Raw genomic sequence first — 19,679 nt, 5'->3', positions numbered from 1 at the left:
ATAAAAAGTTATAAATTTGGTAAAATAATTACAAAAGTTTCAAAAAGAAAGTTAAATGTAAAAAAGAAGAAATATAGCATTAATAATATATGAAGAAAGTGTAATTTTAACATCAAATAAATATTCCATTATTAAAAGACAACTTATGTAATTAAAAGTACACAGTTTTAAGAAGAATAATTTGTGAAATTATCTTCTTAAACATATTGCTTTCTATGATAAATTTTTTATCATAAAAAGCAATATAAAGCTTGAATGAATATCAAGTATTAGAATTTCTGTATGGCATATTGGAATAGCAGTAAATAATGTAATGCATAGAAAATTTCAAAAGACACAATAACAAATAGAATTAAAAAATCAAAATATTTTTTTTTTATATATTCAGCAAATTTATTGGTATTATACTTGTGGTTGAAATCTCCATTCAGTCAAATATTATAATTATTAATTTTAACAAGAGATGGCACCTAACTCTAGTGCCAAATTTATTTCTAATCTATAATCATTTATCCAAAATTTAGCCCGATCATTTACGGCAGTTGTTGGTGTATTACATTATAATCAAAGTATATTATGTTGGAATCAATGATCGCGATGTTTTGTAGATGTTCTTCTGATGTAATAAAAGGTTGGTGGCGTTGTTGACCCCTTGGGGAAGGTGACCTCATTTCACTCTCCTCTTTCCAGCGCTGACCTTCCGTGAGTCAAGACTGTGTGTAATCTTTGTGCACTCTTTGTTCTTTTGTTACATAACCGGTTACGCTAGTCCAACTGCCTTTTTTACCAATCTTTCCGATAAGTGCCAAGTCTAACATATTATGCTTGTGTTCACTTTGGACATCCTTGTGAACTAGGACTTGTTATACTGAAAGAAGAGAAACACACCATTTCCAATTAAGATATATTTATTGTAACGTAATCTTGTATGCCACTACGATCGAGCATTTCGGACCAACGCCCCTCCTCAGCAGACGTTACTATTTTCTAATTACAATTTAAAAAATTACACATTAATTTATAAATTAGTTTTTTAAAAATATCTTAAAAAGTAAAATACCTTTATATGTACAAGTTTATATTTTAATATATCCATATATTTCTTTCAACATTTTCAGAATAGACTTTTGAACCTCAATTCAATATAATTTCCAATATAAATAAATTCAATTCAATAAATACCAATATAATTTCTTTACTAATTATAAATCAAGCATCCTACCAGTAAAATTTTCTTGAAAATGTATCTATTCACTTAAACATCACTTATTCGTGAAATGGATTACCAATGCACCGACCGATGGGATAATTATTCTGCTCACTCAACAGCTGTAACACCTCTTGAAGATTCTCAAGCACCCTCAATGTTTAACATACTATACAAGGATTTATCTATCATTCTGACCAAACTTTCATACATTTTTTTTTTATCTTTAGATGAAATTATTTCCAGATGTTCGAAACAATAGTCTTTTGTAGGCATTTTCTTCTGTTTTTACTATTTTTACTGTATTTTGATTTATTTCACATCCATATGTATTGCAATGAACCACTACTGCCAAATTAGAATAGTTATACTTTATTGCTCTTAAATGTTCAGTTAACCTTTTCCTTAACTCTTTTTTTTTTTTGTTTCTCCAACATATCTATATTTTTGTAAACAGTTGGAAAGAGTATACTATATTTGCTTTGTCGCATATACTAGTGAGCCATTCCACTTTATTCTGTCTTAGTACTCTATTAAATCTGTTGGTTTGTTCTGGAATTAATATAATACCTTTACTTTTGACAACTGTTTTTATAATTTTAAATATTTTAGGAATGTAGGGTTAAACTATGTAGACTTAAAAATATTTATTATTATTTCTCTCAATTTCCAATTCACTTCTTGTGTTTTCAGTTAATCATTTACTTAATAATACATTACATTTTCAAAAAAATTTTACTGGTAGGATGCTTAATTTATAATTAGTAAGGAAATTATATTGGTAATTTATGATTAATTAGATTTATTGACATTATAGGAAGAATTTAATAAATTGAGGTTTAAAAGTCTATTCTGAAAGTGTTGAAAGAAATATATGGATATATTAAAATATAAACTTGTACATATAAAGGTATTTTACTTTTTAAGATATTTTAAAAAAAACTAATTTATAAATTAATGTGTAATTTTTTAAATTGTAATTAGAAAATAGTAACGTCTGCTGAGGAGGGGCGTTGGTCCGAAATGCTCGATCGTAGTGGCATACAAGATTACGTTACAATAAATATATCTTAATTGGAAATGGTGTGTCTCTCTTTCTTCAGTATAACAAGTCCTAGTTCACAAGGACATCCAAAGTGAACACAAGCATAATATAACTAATTAAGGACAAGAAGCACACACTAACATTATAATCAAAGTTTTCCAACTTGAAGATCTGCCTTTCTTAAAATAACTTCATTGAGTTTTTATCTATTAAATATTTCTCCAAACTATATTCATAAATCTTTGGTTGATTTTATGTTTTGTTCTCTATATGATCAAAAATTTCATAACTACATATCATTTTAAATATGTAATATAAAAGCAGATGATGTACCTGATAATTTTTATTTACAAAAATATATAAACTTTTTGATATTTGCAGGATGATAATAGATACTTGGAACTAAGAACAGATTAAACATACCTGTTTTGCAATTAAATAAACTTTTTGTTTCACTTTCTCTTTCATACTCATTTGGTTTAAATATTTAAGTTAGAGAGAAAATATAACTTAGTTTAAAGTTACATATCATATATTTCCACAGATATGATGATAGTTGAATCATAAAAAAAGGCCCCCAAGATCCAGAGTCGTCTTATAGGACAGATACAAAAAAATTAGATTGAAATTTATATAAATAAAAATAATTATAAGAAAATGGACAAATTGTAATTATTTACTAGTAGAGAGTAGGGCATGTCCACAAAATAGAATAACCTGTACGACGTTTTTGTGAATAGTCGAGGTCATTACCTGAATGCCCGAATCAGTGCAAACATTTGCAACAATAGCAAGGCAGAAAATAAAATTTGTTCATTCAAAAAATTACAAATAGGACATAATTTCATATATGCTATACAGTATTATTATCCAGATGATGATCACTGATCTAAACTACATTCATAGGCCATTGATAGTTTGGGGGTCATCTTATAGGACAGATATATGCTAAAACTATAAAATTTTGACGAAAATTTATACCTCATCTTATCTGAAGGTTGTCTTATCTGCAGAAATATATGGTAGTTATTAGAGAAATTTATTTTATATTAAGAACATTTGGCATTAACTATATTCTATATTTTTTTTATTGGAATGTAAATGTATTCATTTATACAAATTTTCTAGGTATAAATATTTAAATTTTGTTTCAGGAGAATTCTGTAAAATTAGCTCATGCTGCTAAAAAAAAAGAAGAGGAAGAGAATTGCCAAGCTAGACATACAACCCTAATAAATAGGTACATTTTAAAATTTGTCCATTTCTTAATTATAATATCATAACTTTCTGAAGTGAAAATTACATTCTACCATTACATTCCAATATGAATTGTTCAGAACTAGAGGAATGGAATAGCTGATTCAAAAGATAATTTTATTTTGCATATTGGTATTTTGTATAGAATCCTCTGTCAACTGTTCAGAATTATTGATGATAAATGTTTAATACTAATCTTTGTCAATATAATATACAGGGTAATCTTTTTGGGATGTCATAAAATTAAATACAGTCGAGTCTGCATAAGTCGACACCCCAAGGGGAAGTGAAGTGGAAATGTGTCAAGTTATCCGATGTGACAACTAAAGCGAAGTTGGAAAAAAAAACCACAAAACTACAATTAGGAAAATACAGTAATGCGTTATACAGTAGTATAGGCTTACAATACATTGTCTTCCATTTACAATTACTCTGTAGATGAAAAACTGAAATATTCGTTTAGTGTTGTTTATTTTGAGCACTTAACTGTCTCGACTTTCTTTTTCAACGATCATGAACACCTTGAAAACATCATCTTTGCAATTGTCAATTGTTGGCAAGTAACATCTAAGGATTCTTAATGCCTCTAGTGTGAGAAAATGCAAAATTGGATTCTGGTGTGATGTTGATGTAGATTGTATATTTTCTTTTTGTTTATCTGTTATTATTTTATACATAAAATGTTAAGGCATTTTTATTAATATGTATATGTATATATATATATATATATATATATATATATATATATATATTAATAATAATAATATATTATTATATTATTAAATATATTAATTATATATTAATAAATAAATCGACTCCCCCTCCTGAAAAAAAATGAGTTCACACCACATGTGTGGAGTGAATTCATTTTTTCAGGAGGGGTGACGACTTATCAGAGTGTGGGACAGCAAAAGTATGTTGACTTATCCAGTAGTGATGAGTTAAACGGTGTCGAGTAAACCAGAGTTTTTTAACATTAATGCCTATGTAAGTCAGCTGGGACCAGAGAGAACTGACTACTTAACTGATGGTGTCAAGTTATCTGGGTGACAACTTATGCGGAGTCGACTGTATGTGTAGAAAAATAAAGTAATGCTACTAGAGGTTACTAAATGTTATGTACATGGGTTGGAAGGATGTCATTTCCTGCTTAAACACTTAGCATGGTTATCATGGTGGATGGTCACATTTCATACTGGGTGGATGTGTAATCATGCATATGCAAGTGATATGGAAACATTTTCAAGTATCAATGCATAATTCTCTGATGTATGCTGTATGGAATGTTATGTTACTGATAAACAACACAGCAAATTTGTAGTCTTTGAATCATGGTCTGCAAACTTTTTCTTCTTTTGCCCCTGCCATGAATTTTTCCTCTAGTGTGAGATAAAGTCAAATCCACTTGCAGGAGCTGTTGGTACTATTTCACATTGTCCTGATGTGATAGAGCATGATAACACTCATAAATTCACCAGAACTCTTTCTGGACATAAGTCTCTTTCATTTCACATATTATACTGTACATTAGGCACTCTATTGTGGTGTGACTGCTATTTTGTGTTTTCAAGCACATGTGCCATCATATGGCTGAATATCAAAATGAACATGTTTCATTCCAAAACTGACAACCTTCCAACACATTCATTTAATATTTAATGATGTTTAATTACTTTATTTTCTACACATTTTTAATTTTATGACATCCCAAATGGATTATCTTATATATTTTGTTTTATTATGTAACAGTGCTAAAATGTATTATATAAAAGCACACGTAACATAACATGAACAACCCAAGGATATCTTCAATTAGAAACTGAATATGACTATTTACAAAAATATAAAATTTTCAAGTCTTTTCTTACATCCTTTTTCACTCCACCACAGAAGTAACAGCGTATTGGCTTGAATAAACTTCATTCGAACAACAGGTAAATTATAAGAAAATTTTCACACAAAGTTAAAATTGATCGAAACGCCGACCTTTTATTAGAGGATCCGGCGTTCTATAAACTAAAACCAGAAAAAGGATGTAAGAAAGGACTCGAAAATTTTATATTTTTGTAAATAGTCATATTCAGTTTCTAATTGTATTATATAACTTTGTCATCATTACAGTCTTTTATATTATTTTGTTGATTTGCTTGTTTTGATTTTTCAGCTCTGTTAAATATTTGCTGATAAGTACAATATTTTAAAATATTGTAATTGATTTACTTTCATAAAACTCTAAATTTAGTGTTAATAGAGTTCTTTTATTTTTACATAGTCTTAAAGAAGAAATACAACTTTTACAACAGAAAGAACATAAATTAAACCAACAAATTCAAAATTATCAAGTCTTTCAAGAATTTGTAAGAAAAGTTGTTGATAGTAGTGGGGAGGTAAATTGAAATTTTATCTTTAACATAAGTCAATTAAAATTATTCATTATTAAATTCTACTAAATTTTACTACAAGTAGTTAGTGAATAGAAATCATGTTATTCTCATATGATAAAATGAACTTGGAAAACAATATCAGAAATTAATAGTCTGTATTGAAAACTTTAATATTTAAATAAATTATATTACATTACATAAAAGTTTTTGTTCTGTAAACAGATCTTTATTCTTCTGATTTATGAATTTAAAGCTGTGATCTGGTAGAATTGGGAACAATGTCTTGACATGTTATATTCGATCACCACATTTGTCAAATTTGTTAAGCCAGTCTCAACATTTCTTTATTACAAAATATTTGCAAATTTATAAAAAAATTTTTTTAAATAAAAATTAACACATTGAATCTTCAAAATAATTTTAAATGGAAACACTTCGCTAAGCCATCCAGCAAAGTATTGAAAGGCTATTTTATGTTATTTGTTGCATTATCCGTCAAAATGTTGCAAAAAAGGAAAAGTAATGTTGACTAGATGGCTACTATAGTTGAGAATTTTGACATTCCATGCATAGAATCAAATTCAGTTTAGTCCTAATTTTTCATCAATGTAATGAAATAGCTAGGAATGAGAACTAGCTTTATCACTGGATTAATTGCATTACAGATATAAAGTAGCAAGTGAATAATATCAAGTAGTAAAGATGAAATTTAGACATTTTGATTTTGTTTAGAAACAACTAGAAAAAAAATGTTCTAGAATGTTTTATGTGAGTATATACGTAGAGTAACCAGGTAGCATTGTAATATGTTTCATTGAAATAGATTCATCAGCAATGTCTGACAATATGAAACTTTCAAAAGAACACATTTTCATGCTGTTGTTCTATCATTTCAAAAGTGGCCACAATGCAACAAAGGCTCACAGTTTCATCAGCAAAGCATTTATTAAAGTATTTATGAGTAAACAAAGATCAACCAGCTGTTGCAAATTTCAAAGGGCTGATTGATCGTGCAGAAGAAGGCTATGATCTGCATTTGGCATCATCATGGTAGAGTTGCTTTCAATCAATCTTACCGATACAAAAGAGCTCTGTTGTGAACAGCTCGATCATTTGAACACCAAGATCAAAGAACTTCATCCAAAAATTGACAAAGTCTGATACCACCATAACAACGTGCCAGCATATGGAGCAAAGATGACGTTAGAGAAGCTGGCCAGTCAGAGCTGGGAGGTTCTGCCTCATCTACATTACAGACTGACTTGGCACCAACTGATTATTGCCTTGCAGAACCACATTGCCAATATACAATTCAATGATAATACCAGATGCTCAGACTTTCTTGAAAGAAAAACCCCAGTCATTCTATGCTCATGGGATTGAAAGTTTGTAGCAAAGGTGGCAAGATGGTATGGTGATTACCTAAAGACTTAACTGTAATCATTGTTGAGTTAATTGTCAATGAAGTTTTTTTTCAAAATGTATAAATTTTATCCTTTACAACCTGATAAATTTAAAGCATATGCAAAGAAGCACATTTAGTGTATATTATGGCAAGCATTACAAATTATAAATGACAGAGAAAATATTTAAATAATTTCTAAATAATATTTCTTTCAAAGTATATAATACAGAAATGATATTGATACAATGTAAAAACTCTTGGTAAATGTTATTGATCTTTACAATAGAAAATTTAACATACACTGATAACACTGGACAACAAAAAAAATGTTTTTGAATGTTTCCTTTATTTCATGAGTGGAATCTTACTAATTTTGGGGTGATAAAATTGAATATGACAAAGAAAAATTTTTATTAGCTCTAGTTTCTGTGATATACAAGAGGTGGCAGTATGTGATTTTAATGGCTTAAGAAGAAATGACACATTTTAATTACATATGCTAACAACATTGAAAGTGCTTTTGAATTTTTGAAAATGTTTGAATTTGAAATTCAAACATTTCATCAAGCCATTAACGTCACAGCAAACAACCAGATTGTTTTTCTTCTCAAAAAAAGAAATCGGATCCCTCTGACGTTCTCTGTACTGTGAGACCCTGACATCACGTTGGAGAAGATTCCGTTGCTGTAGTCTTGACCCTAGAAGTTCCGCTTTATTCTTTGACAAGACTAGATCTTGAATGAGATCACTCAATTTCGCTTAATTCAGTCTGTGGTGTATCATCTTTTATCTCAAAATCAGGGTCATGGAATGTGAAATGCTTGTTGGGTTCTTCTTCTCCCACACTTTTTTCATTTTCTACTTCAAGCTCATAATGTTGGAATGGAGTAGGAACTGGTAAACTATCAGAATGTAGAATAGGTCAAACTGCAGATGGAATATTTGGGTGTTGAACTGTTTCTTTTTTCTTCATTGACAATCCTGCCTTTATAAGTGAAGTCAAGCAGAAATAGCAGTCATCCGTATGGTTTGTAGGCTCCCGCCAAACGATAGGCACAGCAAAAGCCATAGATCATTTTTTATTTTTCAGTCATTCTCATAGTATAACTGAACAAGAGTTGCAATATGGAGCCCATGACTTATCCTGCCCCTACCTTTATACCCAAATAATGGTGATAGGCAGTCTTCAGAAGAGGCGTCAGATTGTGTTTCTGTGACGAAAATGTTATTTCACTACGAGTATAACAAAAATTGTTCACTAAATTTACACATTTTCGTGGCATTTTGGTATAACCAGTGTTACAGTTCAAAAGTACTCCAAAACCAGATATTTTAACCAAGAAAAACAGAAGCAATATTAAACTCAAAGTCATAGCTACATTTATTATGTTTATAACCTACAAACATATGGAGAACGTTTTTTGCTATGTCAGTGTGAGAGGTGTGACAACTCCCAAAAAATAAATTTTCTCCAAAGTACAAATGTAGACTCTAAAAAATAACATATCACTGTATCTCCAAAGCAAGAGCTAATCGGTCATTTTTATGATGATTTTTGAATTCAGCAGATGAAAATACATAAGAATATGCTAATTTTGAGCCCAAAACAAAATCATTGTTGTTCAGTGTAATTGTATTTTAGTGAGCAAACATTACAAATGAACATTTTGAGTTGATATTTTATTACAATTAAAAAAATTTTTTATTGCAATATTTTTAGTTTTATTTTTCCTTCTTTTTTGTTTAGTGCCTATTACTATATATTGTAACAAATGGGCATAATAGAAATTTATACGTAACTTCAATTACTTTCATTATTGGGCTGTAATTTGAAAAAAATTGTAGACATATAAATTCCCACTGTCTGTCTGTCCTTCCTTAATCTCGAGAACAGTGTTAGATAGATGAAAGTCAAGACCATATATGGAAAACTTGGGGATGGGAGGCCCCAATTAACTATATATAAACTTCCTCTTTTGGACAGAAGTCATGTTATTTCAATTGATGGAGTTTGATACACGATTGGCATGACTTCATTGTTAATAGGAAAAGTATGTAATACAACTTGATCTTCATGCCAGATGTTAAATAGCAGGAAGGAAAAGTATGATGTACAGGGGCAAGACACTACTAAACTTGATGAAAAATTGCAGCCAACATTGTGATGATGTCACAATAAATAATTTCTTGTTGTAAATTTATTTAAAAAATTTATTATTGATTTTTGCAATGCCTGCAAAATTATTTTCGTTTAAAATGTAGTAATTTTTATTTTCAAATTGTATTTTGAATTAAATTTCTCATGAAATAGATATCTTTATTATGTTAATAGTATGATTATGTACATAATTCTGACATAATACAATAAACTCAAAGTGACTGATTCTAGGAATTTTTTAAAATTTTCAAATAATAAATAAGATAGTTCTACTTGTGTGATTTCAAATAGTAAGCTGGAATTCTGAATCACGGATTCTTCATACAAATTCACTACTGAATATAATGCAATAGATGATCCACCATAATTTCATACATAATGAAAACAAAAAGAGTATTAGACTTTGAGTAAAATTAATAATAATTTGATAAATGTAGATGTATGTATTTTTACAATTACATATAAGATGAAACTTTTGTCAATATCTTTACAATAATAGTGATCTTTCACAATATATTAAAATGAACAGTGGCTAAATTGATTATTAACACATTAATTGTTATTGTACTAATCTGTTTTGGTTTGATTTTTTAAATATTATATATATATATGAAAGGCACTCAGAAAGTTCCTGGAAAGTGGTTATTTGTAAACAGAATGCTCTATTTATAATTAATTGATGTGAACATAAACTTGTTTTATCAGGTATAAGCAATCTATTACAAAACAATTTTAAGAAAACTGCATGCAACTTGAAAAGAAAAACAACCTGGAAAAACTTGTCAGTGTGTCTTGTTCCATCACAATAATATACTGACTCACTGGCAAGATCTACCACAGTAGTAGTGTGCGAATACCGACAAGCAATTTTACCCACACCAGACCTAGCTTTATCAGGCTTTTTTCTTATTCTCAAATTTAAAAAAAAGTCATTAAAAGCATTTGCTGGCAGTCAATAGATCAGGTGAAACATTTTGCAGTACAGTGGCTAGAATCAAAGAGCATTGATTTCTATCAGAAATGCTTAAAAGGGTAGCAACACCATTTAAGTGCTAAATTCAATATACTGTCTTTTTGTTTACATTTTCCAGGAACTTTTTGAATGTCTCATACATGATGTTCATTAGAGATTTAAAATATTCATTACTTAACTGAAACATTAACTATGTACAGGTACTCCTCACTTTATGACCGAGTTCCATTCCGGCGACTATGTCGTTAAGCGAATTGGTTGATAAGCGAGGAGCTTGCGCCGGGAATATAGGATCGTTGTAAAATTATACAAATTATGCAACAAACTTCAAATTTATTCATAAAAAGACTATTATAGTACTATAATAGGCTAATAGCGTACTATAAGACAATTTTAGTACGTGTAGGCCTATTATAGTATGCTTAGTGCGCATGTCACCATTTGCCACTGATCGACCTTCGAGCTGAGAAAGGGAATTCCCCGAATTGCAGGTCGAAACTCAATTGGTCGTAAGTGCGAGTGGTCGTTAAGCAGATAGGTCGTAAAGTGAGGAGTACCTGTATTACTTTTATGTTTTTAGAAATATAAATAAATAATTAAAAAATTCAATTTTATTTTAGTTTAGTACTGTTAATGATGTGGTAAATCGATTTGAAATATTGATGATTGTGTTAAAGGTGAGTTTAATTTTGTTTTAAATCATTTATTTAATTATCTCATTTTCAATTTCTTTAATATATATTTTATAAACAGATCTATTACAATTGTTGATTTGTGTGGTGAATGAAATCATTGCTGTTTGGGAATTTAATAGTTATTTTTTTTACACAAATAGACGTAAGTGATCATGATTGAAGTATTGATACACTTGGAAGATGTAAACTTTTTATATTGACTTCAACCCATCTACATCAGACTCCCTTTCTATCTGACCAGTGGGATGGTGGCATTTGAATAGGAAAATTAATTAATACAAAGTTACCAGTGAGCACAAAATATGTATTTGGGATTTTCAAGGGTGCTGAGTTTAAATATTTGGTCCATTTTTGCATAATTTGATTGGCTGACTAATTATCATTTCATATTTGGCAGAATGGTATATTAGAGATAACGTATACTGTATTTTGGATGATTGTCTTTGTTGTTGTTGTTGTTGTTGTTTATTTATGGACAGACAAAAGGGCACTGAAAACTATAACCATTTATAATCAGATTAATTTTTGATTTTCTAGTGTTAAAAATCTAAATCTAATTTGAAAATCTGCCATCAAGCTAAAATTTATTTGATTTATGGATAATCAAATAAATTGATGTATCAATATTTATAACTTATTTATTAAATAACTTCCAAGTATTTAAAAAATTTTTCATTTGCTTACAGGAACTTTCAGAACAAGGAAGACTTTTCAATGAAGAAATTGAGGCAGAAAGAACTCAAATGATGCAATATATAGATGTATGTTATACGTTAAAATTTAAACATAGTTTCAGTTTATCTTAGTTTTATATTTTATGTGAATAATTTATAAAACTTAAATTTGTGCAAGAGAAAAATTATCAATTTTTAATAAGCATATAACTTTTTGGTTTATGCAAATTTGGCCATAGAATAATTAACAAAGAGATTCAAAAAATCAATAGAAAATAATTAATCATATTTTTATTTTTAAAATATAAAAGTTAATTTTATGATTGTAATAGATTATCCAATAATCTTAAGCCTATCTAATAAGTAAGCCTACTTTGTATGAACTTGTTTGAAGGTTTTGTGAAAGCTGGATCAGATTTTTGATAATCACATCATTTCTAAAGACTTAAGTCTGCAAATAAGGTGGCCATAACTTTAGATACTCCCATGAAAATAAATCTGACAAAGAGTAGCTTACATAAATAATTTCTGTAATTTGGATGACCCGAAACTCAACATTATGACAAGCATAATGGGTATCATGCCAACAAAGTTATGATATGTGAGTATGGATATATATATGTAGGGTAATCAAAAAGTTTTGTGCCTCACATAGAACACATGGGCAGAGCAGGTTGAAATTTGGTATATACTTTATTCCTTCTCCACACATTTCTCCCATCGGTGGATCACTTGTCAGAGGCTGCCAGAATAGAACTTTGTGTTTTGTGTTGAAAACCATTCCTCCACTTTGGAAAAGGCAGCCTCTTCAGAAGGAAAATGGTGTCCACAAAGAGGTTTCTTCATTTCCTGGAAGAGGAAGAAGTTCGATGGTGCAAAATCAAGCAACTACAACAGATGTGACAAAATTTCATATCCATGCTGATGAGTGCATTTGGTGGGTGAATTTGACTGTGGAGGAACATTATTGTACAGCAATCTCAATCCTTTTGTGACTTTTCTTCACCTTTTGTTCTTCAGATGTAAGTTGACCAGAAATGAACTATAATATCTGCTATTGATAGTCTGTCCCTTGTCCAGGTAGTTGCTTGGGTTGAGAACCTTGAGAATTCCAGAAAACTGAAAGCAACATCTAGGCAGCTGATGGTTGCATTTTGGTATTTTTCAGTGATAGTGATGAGCAAACAGTGCAAGTATTTATCATCTATTTGGTTTCTAGATCTTATAAACTTAGCATTCATTCAGAGTTACCAATGGTTAAAAAAGTCATTTTGATTGGAGTGACAGCACTCCAAACTGTGCTTCCATGATTACACCCTTGCTTGCTTTTGGAAAGGAATCGGCATTCTTGGAACCCACTGTGAACCCATCTTGGACATGTGCAGATCTTTATGCAATATATAGCAAACTGATCATGACTAATGCCAGGTTTGTGCACTATATTATCGATGGTCTGCAAGCATCAGCTCCTTCCTCTACTTTTGATGCTGTCATTGTTCTAAACAGATGATGATCATCCACTGAGGGTTGTTCTCCAGGTTGATACAGCCTCAGCCACACTGAAATTCTCACTTTTGTGACAAAGCCAACTAGCCCCTCAGGTCAGGATTTTTTTCTGACATCACCTGTGTATTTAATCAAAACACAGGAAACCGGTTGTTACACTAAGCAGATGCTCTACAGGTAAACAGATAGAGAAGGGATAAAAGAGAGATGTAACACCCAGAAGAGAATCACTCAACAATGCACTGGTGTGCCATCCTTGGAAGCGGTGGAAGTGCCACTTCCTTTGTATTTTCTAAAATATAAATACATATTGCACGATTATTTTCATATTTTAACATACTTTGAATTAATTAAAATTAATATTTTATTATAACTGCATTATGTATTTTATTATTACAAATTTTTATACTACATGTGAAAAAAACAATAAGATTGCTATTGTATACACTCAAACCTGTTTTTGTGCGGTCTTTTTTTGTGCGATTTTTTATTTGTACGATTTGTTTTGTGCGATTTTTTTGTGTGGTATATGAATTTCAATCAAATTGGTGTACCGACAAAAAAATTGCACAAAAACAGGTTTGAGTGTATTTGAATATCAGTGGTGGGATTGAAGCACTGTATTGTTGAAACTGGATCAGCTTCCACAGCAAAAATAACTGAATGGTGTAAAGCATCCAGGTTATAGGCATTTGCGCACGTGCTTTACAGAGCACCAACCTCATCCTGTTTAGCTGGTGGAAGCCACACACCAAAATATCGTATAACGCTTCAAATGATTCTGGTTTGGGCTGTTTAGCTGCCTTCCCGCTAGATATTTGGCTGCCCTCGCCTGATTATATGAATCATGAGTAGATTTACAATTTAACCCAACTGATAGGAATTTACTGGCATGTTTTTATGATCGTTCTGTATAGTTGACAGAATTATATAAAAATCTATTAAAATATTTGATATATTTATTCTGCTCTCCCATCTTATATTACTTATGGATTTTAATGTTAAACCAGTGATATTAAGATTTAGTATGTCCCATCTATAACGGGATGCAGAAAAAACGTGTACAATTCTTGCACAATGTTAAAAAAATTAATTGTTACTTTGGCAGCATCATTTACAATCAAATTTAATGAATGAGACACACAAGGTACAAATAAAGCTCTAGAATTTATATTCCTTAAATTTACTACTTATGTATCTGTCGTCATAAAAATTTCTTTCCACTTCTTTCCCAAGACTACAAATATTCAAGTACAAAGTAACCGGTTTCAACTTATTTCTACTTAAGTAGTAGTTAAATAATCAAGAGATTAGGGAATTAGGGACATAAATAAAACCCTGCCGAAAGAGTCAGAATTTTACTTAAAAGGTTAACCAAACCAATCTCTAGCCAAGTGCAGTGGGGACTGATTTCTTCGTAATATTAGATGTAATAAAGAGAAATTTTTCCAGTTCAATGAGAGTGACTGAAAAGTAGTAAATTTTGGAAATTTCTGTGGACACCTCGTCCTAAAACGAATTAGTTAGAAACAAATGACGGACAATCTATTAAGTTTAACATATGTAGATTTTTTCAGCTATGTTGAGAAGCTATGGTGGCTTGTTTAAAATTTACAACAACCCTGTTGTGTCCTTTGAGGTATACTAGTGATGCCACAAAAGAAACATTTGACATTGACCAGTATCGGCACACCCTCGCCTGCGTGCATGCACACACTGCACACCTGCAGGACTGTCTCTGATTCCATCATTAGCCACTTGTAGGGAGCTATTTGACTACGTGGATTGTTTTATGATTTAAAAAGTGACGATTTTATGTTATTTTTATGTACATTTTTTTACAAAGCTATATTTAATTATAATTTTCTTTAAAAGTATATTAATACAATTGAAGAATATTTTGTGCCAGGTATGTATGTCCACCACACATTTTATTTCACCAAGTAAGTTTTTAAAATTTTATTTTTAATTTTAGCCCTTATATCGTGGCTCGCGATTCAGAATGTAATTGCGATATTGAAAATTTATTTTAAAAGTTTGGCTCAAGACCATATAATGAAAAAAAAAACATTATTAAAAGAGAAAGACCAATGCCTAAATTAAATATAAATACGTCGACAAAACATTTGTTCGACATTTTCACGATTAAATTTATGAAGACATAAAATGGCTTTGTGGATGCAAAAATTGTTTTGTTGGCCTCGCCCACTATTTTCAAATGAAATTAGTGTGTGGAATAAGAAGGCTTGGACGATTTAAATAATTTGAATAAAGCTGGCAGAAGATACGAAAATTGTAAATGTCACATCAATTTTTTCGTAAAATTGAAGCAATTTGGAAATCAAAGCAGAATAGAATTTAACATTAGTGAACAATGTAAAATAAATATTGAAAATTACAACAAGATAGATCTATTAATTTAGATTTTACAATATATTAGCCATAACTATGTTATATGTTTTTTTTTTTTAATCAAAGCAAGGATCGGCATTTAGAAGGCATAGGGAATCTAATAACAGAGGTAATTATATTGAACTTGTTTATTTATTAAGTACATCAGATAATCTATTAAAAATAAATTTAGAGAAGTCTGTGATTTTTACCGGCTTATTGAACAAATGAATGCAAATGGACCCCAATCAATTATTACCATTACTGATGCACAATTAATTGATTGACCCTGGAAGTTGGCTTCTTACAGAAACACTTCCCTATCATCAGATGTCATGGCATGCCACTGCAACAATGCACTTAACAATAAAACAACATGATTTATTCTAAATATAAATAATATTGTATTTGCGATTTGTAATTTAGATTTATTCATGATGCTAAGAACTACTACAGTATTAATGTTAATATTGTAGTATGTCAAGAAACTGTTACAGGAATTTTTATTGTCTGAATACTTATCATACCACATGTTAATTGTAAAACTCTCTTGTGACATAAGTACCTTGATAGAATTCACCATTAATATTGTAGTTATATGGTGAAATTATCATCATCATTATCATTAATAGAATCTTACTAACTTCCTCGTTGATTCTCCAAATTTTGTACTTTTGTTAAGCTTTTTATTTAATTCAATTATTAAATTTTAAACCCAGGATTCTCACACTCACTTTTTCACAACACTATAAGCTGGACAGTCATTGCCATACACTTGCTACTTCTCCTTGTGAATTTGTTTTGCATTTTTTTCTTGCAAATGCAGGAACTGAATATCAGCCATGTTATACAGTTGCCAAGATGACACTTTTCTGTACAATCTGATCTCTAGTAGCAAACCTGCAAATCACATCACAATACCCTCAAACCCGAGGCACCCTCAAACCACAATACCCGAGGCACCCTCAAACTGCAAGAATGGGTGAAACAGTAGTGTGTCACACTTCCTTCAAGACATCTATGCATTCCTATGCAAGGCATGAAACTTTTTTGGCTGCACTTTGCACATTGTCATATGGTTCTCTGCTTCTAGATGGAAGGTAGACACTTCCAAAAATTTCTGAGTATAGCTGATGATTTGTTCATAGGTCATGTTTTAATGCCAGATCATGTCATAATAAAAAAAATGTTAAAGGTTCAGCAAGGAACTTTTGGTATAGTCTGTACCAAAAGTACCTTGGCCAGATGCCCAAGATGGTTAAGGCATTACCTACCACTCTCATGAACCCAGCATTCAAACAAGCAGCTCTAGAGGTTTTTTGTGGACAGTTCATCCTGGAGATCAGACCCTGTTTCTCATCACTTCATTGTGGACATGTTCAAACATATGATGGACATGGATAGAGTTAATTTTTTCCCCAGCTTGTGGGCACTAAATTTTTTTTCATTTTTAATAGATAAATGAAAAATTGTTCTTTATATGAAAACTTTTATTTCTTATTGAAACATGTTTGTGTATTTTATCACCAGGATAAAAACAACGAAATATTAGAATATAATAATCAAATAGCCAAGTTACAAAGACACGTGGATCATGCATTGACCGAAGCATTGAAATGTGAATCGAGATGGAACCATTTGAAAAATGCCATGAGTACGAAATGTTTAGAAAGAGGACAAATTAAAATGTAATTTTATCACACATTTTAAACATATTTTAAAAACTATAACTGAAAATTTGTTTTATATGTATTTAGGGCAGTCCATAATTTATTTAATATAATCATCAAGCATCAAAAGCTGGATTTTCATACTGAAGACACAATGCAACAACTTGAAAAGGTAAAAAAAAAAAAAAGATAAATAAAAATCTGCACTATTAAACTATGTTTTATGTTTTGAATAGATTCAAGAATTTATTGTTGATTGGAAGGAAGTGGTGGAAGAAATGAAAAGTACTCGTTTGTCTGTGGAAAGTATATCTTAGTTTATAGTAAAGAAAATTAAATTTATTTTTGACTATTTATTTCTTTGATTATAATATTTTACTTTTAGAAAACAAATACCATAAGTTTAGGAAATTTTGTTATGGTAACAAAATAAAATAATATTTTTATCATCTATTATTTGAATATACAATATAAAATTTAAATTTGCAGGTTAGTAATCATTACATGTACAGTACAGTACTAAACCAAATGATTTTTCCTCTCACATAAGGATTTCTTGCAAAACAGAAATATTGATATTCATAGTTTTATACAACCAACCACTTCTTTGCAAAAATGTATTTTTATACAATAAAAACCAAAATACAGACTACAGATTCACTGAAATAGTTTTGAATAGGAACAAGTTCAGTGTAATTGTTTTTTGTTATGGAACTTCATTAATCAGCAAGCATGGCGTTGCTTCTCGACGGAATCTTTCCTCAACAATCCATGGGCTGGATTTACAGGCTTGTCATTATAAGGCATAATGGTGTTTGACAGTGTTGTTTTTTTGTAACGTTTCAAGATGGCAAAAGAAAGTTATTTTACAATCAATGAAGAGATAATAATAATATAATTCTTTATCCCATCTATTCATTGTTGATGATTTTTAATTATTTAAGGAAGTATCTAATTTTTTAATTCAATCAAACCTACCAATTGCATATATAAAAACATAGTAAGACAGCATAAGCATAAGCATTCACTAAAATAGTGCATGTTTTTATGCACCTTTGAAAACTGCTGCTGCAAAAAAATCTTATCTATTGTTGAAGGTGTTACAGTAGAGTGTCGAAAATCGGAATCAATTGGGGACTGGGGTTGTTCCGATTAGTCATTTCTTCCGATTACCCATTATGTACGAAAAAATACATTAACCTGTCTGATGTTCAAATTTTTCTCCGTTGCGTGTTGCTTCGTGTTGAATTTTCGTCAATTTTAAGCCTAACGAAAATTTTACAACCACCTCAATTATTATTATAATCGTTAAAAATTATTTCTGCATTTTGTACAAACAAAATAAATATATTGAAGAATATAAAAACGTGAAAATTATAATTATTTTTTGTATAAAAGAATATGCAAATTTAATTAATCTGAATGACTGTATGCAGATAGATGCATGCTGGGAAAACATCATCCAGCATAAAAGGTACGGAGGTTACCAAGACTCAACTACCCACTGATGAGGCGTTGTGAAATGCATTTGGGAAATAAAATAAAGAAGTTGATCAAAGTATAGCATTTTTTGTCCTTTATTGTCTAAATAACTCACTCGAAATCGGAGTTAAAGAGGAGTATATTTTTACTTGGAATCTAAAGTTTTTTAGAGTTTTTAAAGAATTATGAAAATTATACTTTAGAAGTAAATTTAGTATCAAAAACGTTCGATTCAGCACGATACAGTCCGACTGAAAATCGTGCCGATTACCGGTGTTCCGATTAACAACTCTCTACTGTACTTTGATTAATATGAACATCAACATCCAGAACAATTTTTTAGGTCTGGAAGTAAGTACACTGGACTGTCATATAGTGAAGTACTTTACACCTTTCATTTTAGTGCGTTAATTTTTCTATTTGCCAATTTTTTAGCAAGTTTTAACTTTCATTTTAGTTCTACCCCTTTGGTTTTTAAAAAAATTTGGATACTCCAGCAGTCACTAGTAAATGTTTGACGTATCTGATGAAACTGCATTTTGGGCTATTGCCCTTCATATCATTTTTATAAAGTGCACATGATCAATCAACTGTGTTCCTGTACGGAAGTACACAGAATTGCCACAAACTTATCAAAGACAAATATTAGTTTTCTAGTCAGTGACAAATGTCAATTGCACTACTAAATTTCTATACATTTTTTCAACGATGTAAACAAATAATAGGTTAGTTCATTAAAATCTATTATTAGATTCGTAAAATATATTGACCTGTCAGATATATTTGGTAATCTCAGACATGTATAGTACATATTTAGAATATTTTAGTGGTC

At 30.2% G+C, this 19,679-nt stretch overlaps 1 protein-coding gene across 2 annotated transcripts in view; it reads left to right on the top strand.

Moving 5' to 3' along the window:
- LOC136972745 (coiled-coil domain-containing protein 42 homolog) overlaps nt 1-17,707 on the top strand; it is a 28,712-nt gene extending 11,005 nt beyond the window's left edge. For both annotated transcript variants that reach the window (XM_067267364.1, XM_067267371.1), the window contains 7 exons: nt 3,407-3,492; nt 5,782-5,896; nt 11,050-11,106; nt 11,811-11,885; nt 17,226-17,383; nt 17,453-17,537; nt 17,602-17,707. In XM_067267364.1, coding sequence (XP_067123465.1) covers nt 3,407-3,492; nt 5,782-5,896; nt 11,050-11,106; nt 11,811-11,885; nt 17,226-17,383; nt 17,453-17,537; nt 17,602-17,682 — 657 coding nt within the window. In that variant the 3' untranslated portion in view covers nt 17,683-17,707. The remainder of the gene's footprint in view (nt 1-3,406; nt 3,493-5,781; nt 5,897-11,049; nt 11,107-11,810; nt 11,886-17,225; nt 17,384-17,452; nt 17,538-17,601) is intronic.
- The last annotated feature ends 1,972 nt before the right edge of the window (nt 17,708-19,679 follow it).

This window comes from Centruroides vittatus, unplaced genomic scaffold, assembly GCF_030686945.1.
Source record: "Centruroides vittatus isolate TY-2023 unplaced genomic scaffold, ASM3068694v2 contig_1057, whole genome shotgun sequence".
NCBI classification, from domain to species: Eukaryota; Metazoa; Arthropoda; class Arachnida; order Scorpiones; family Buthidae; genus Centruroides; species Centruroides vittatus.
Note: the sequence above shows the minus strand (reverse complement) of the source record. Positions and strands in the feature narration are given on the sequence as shown.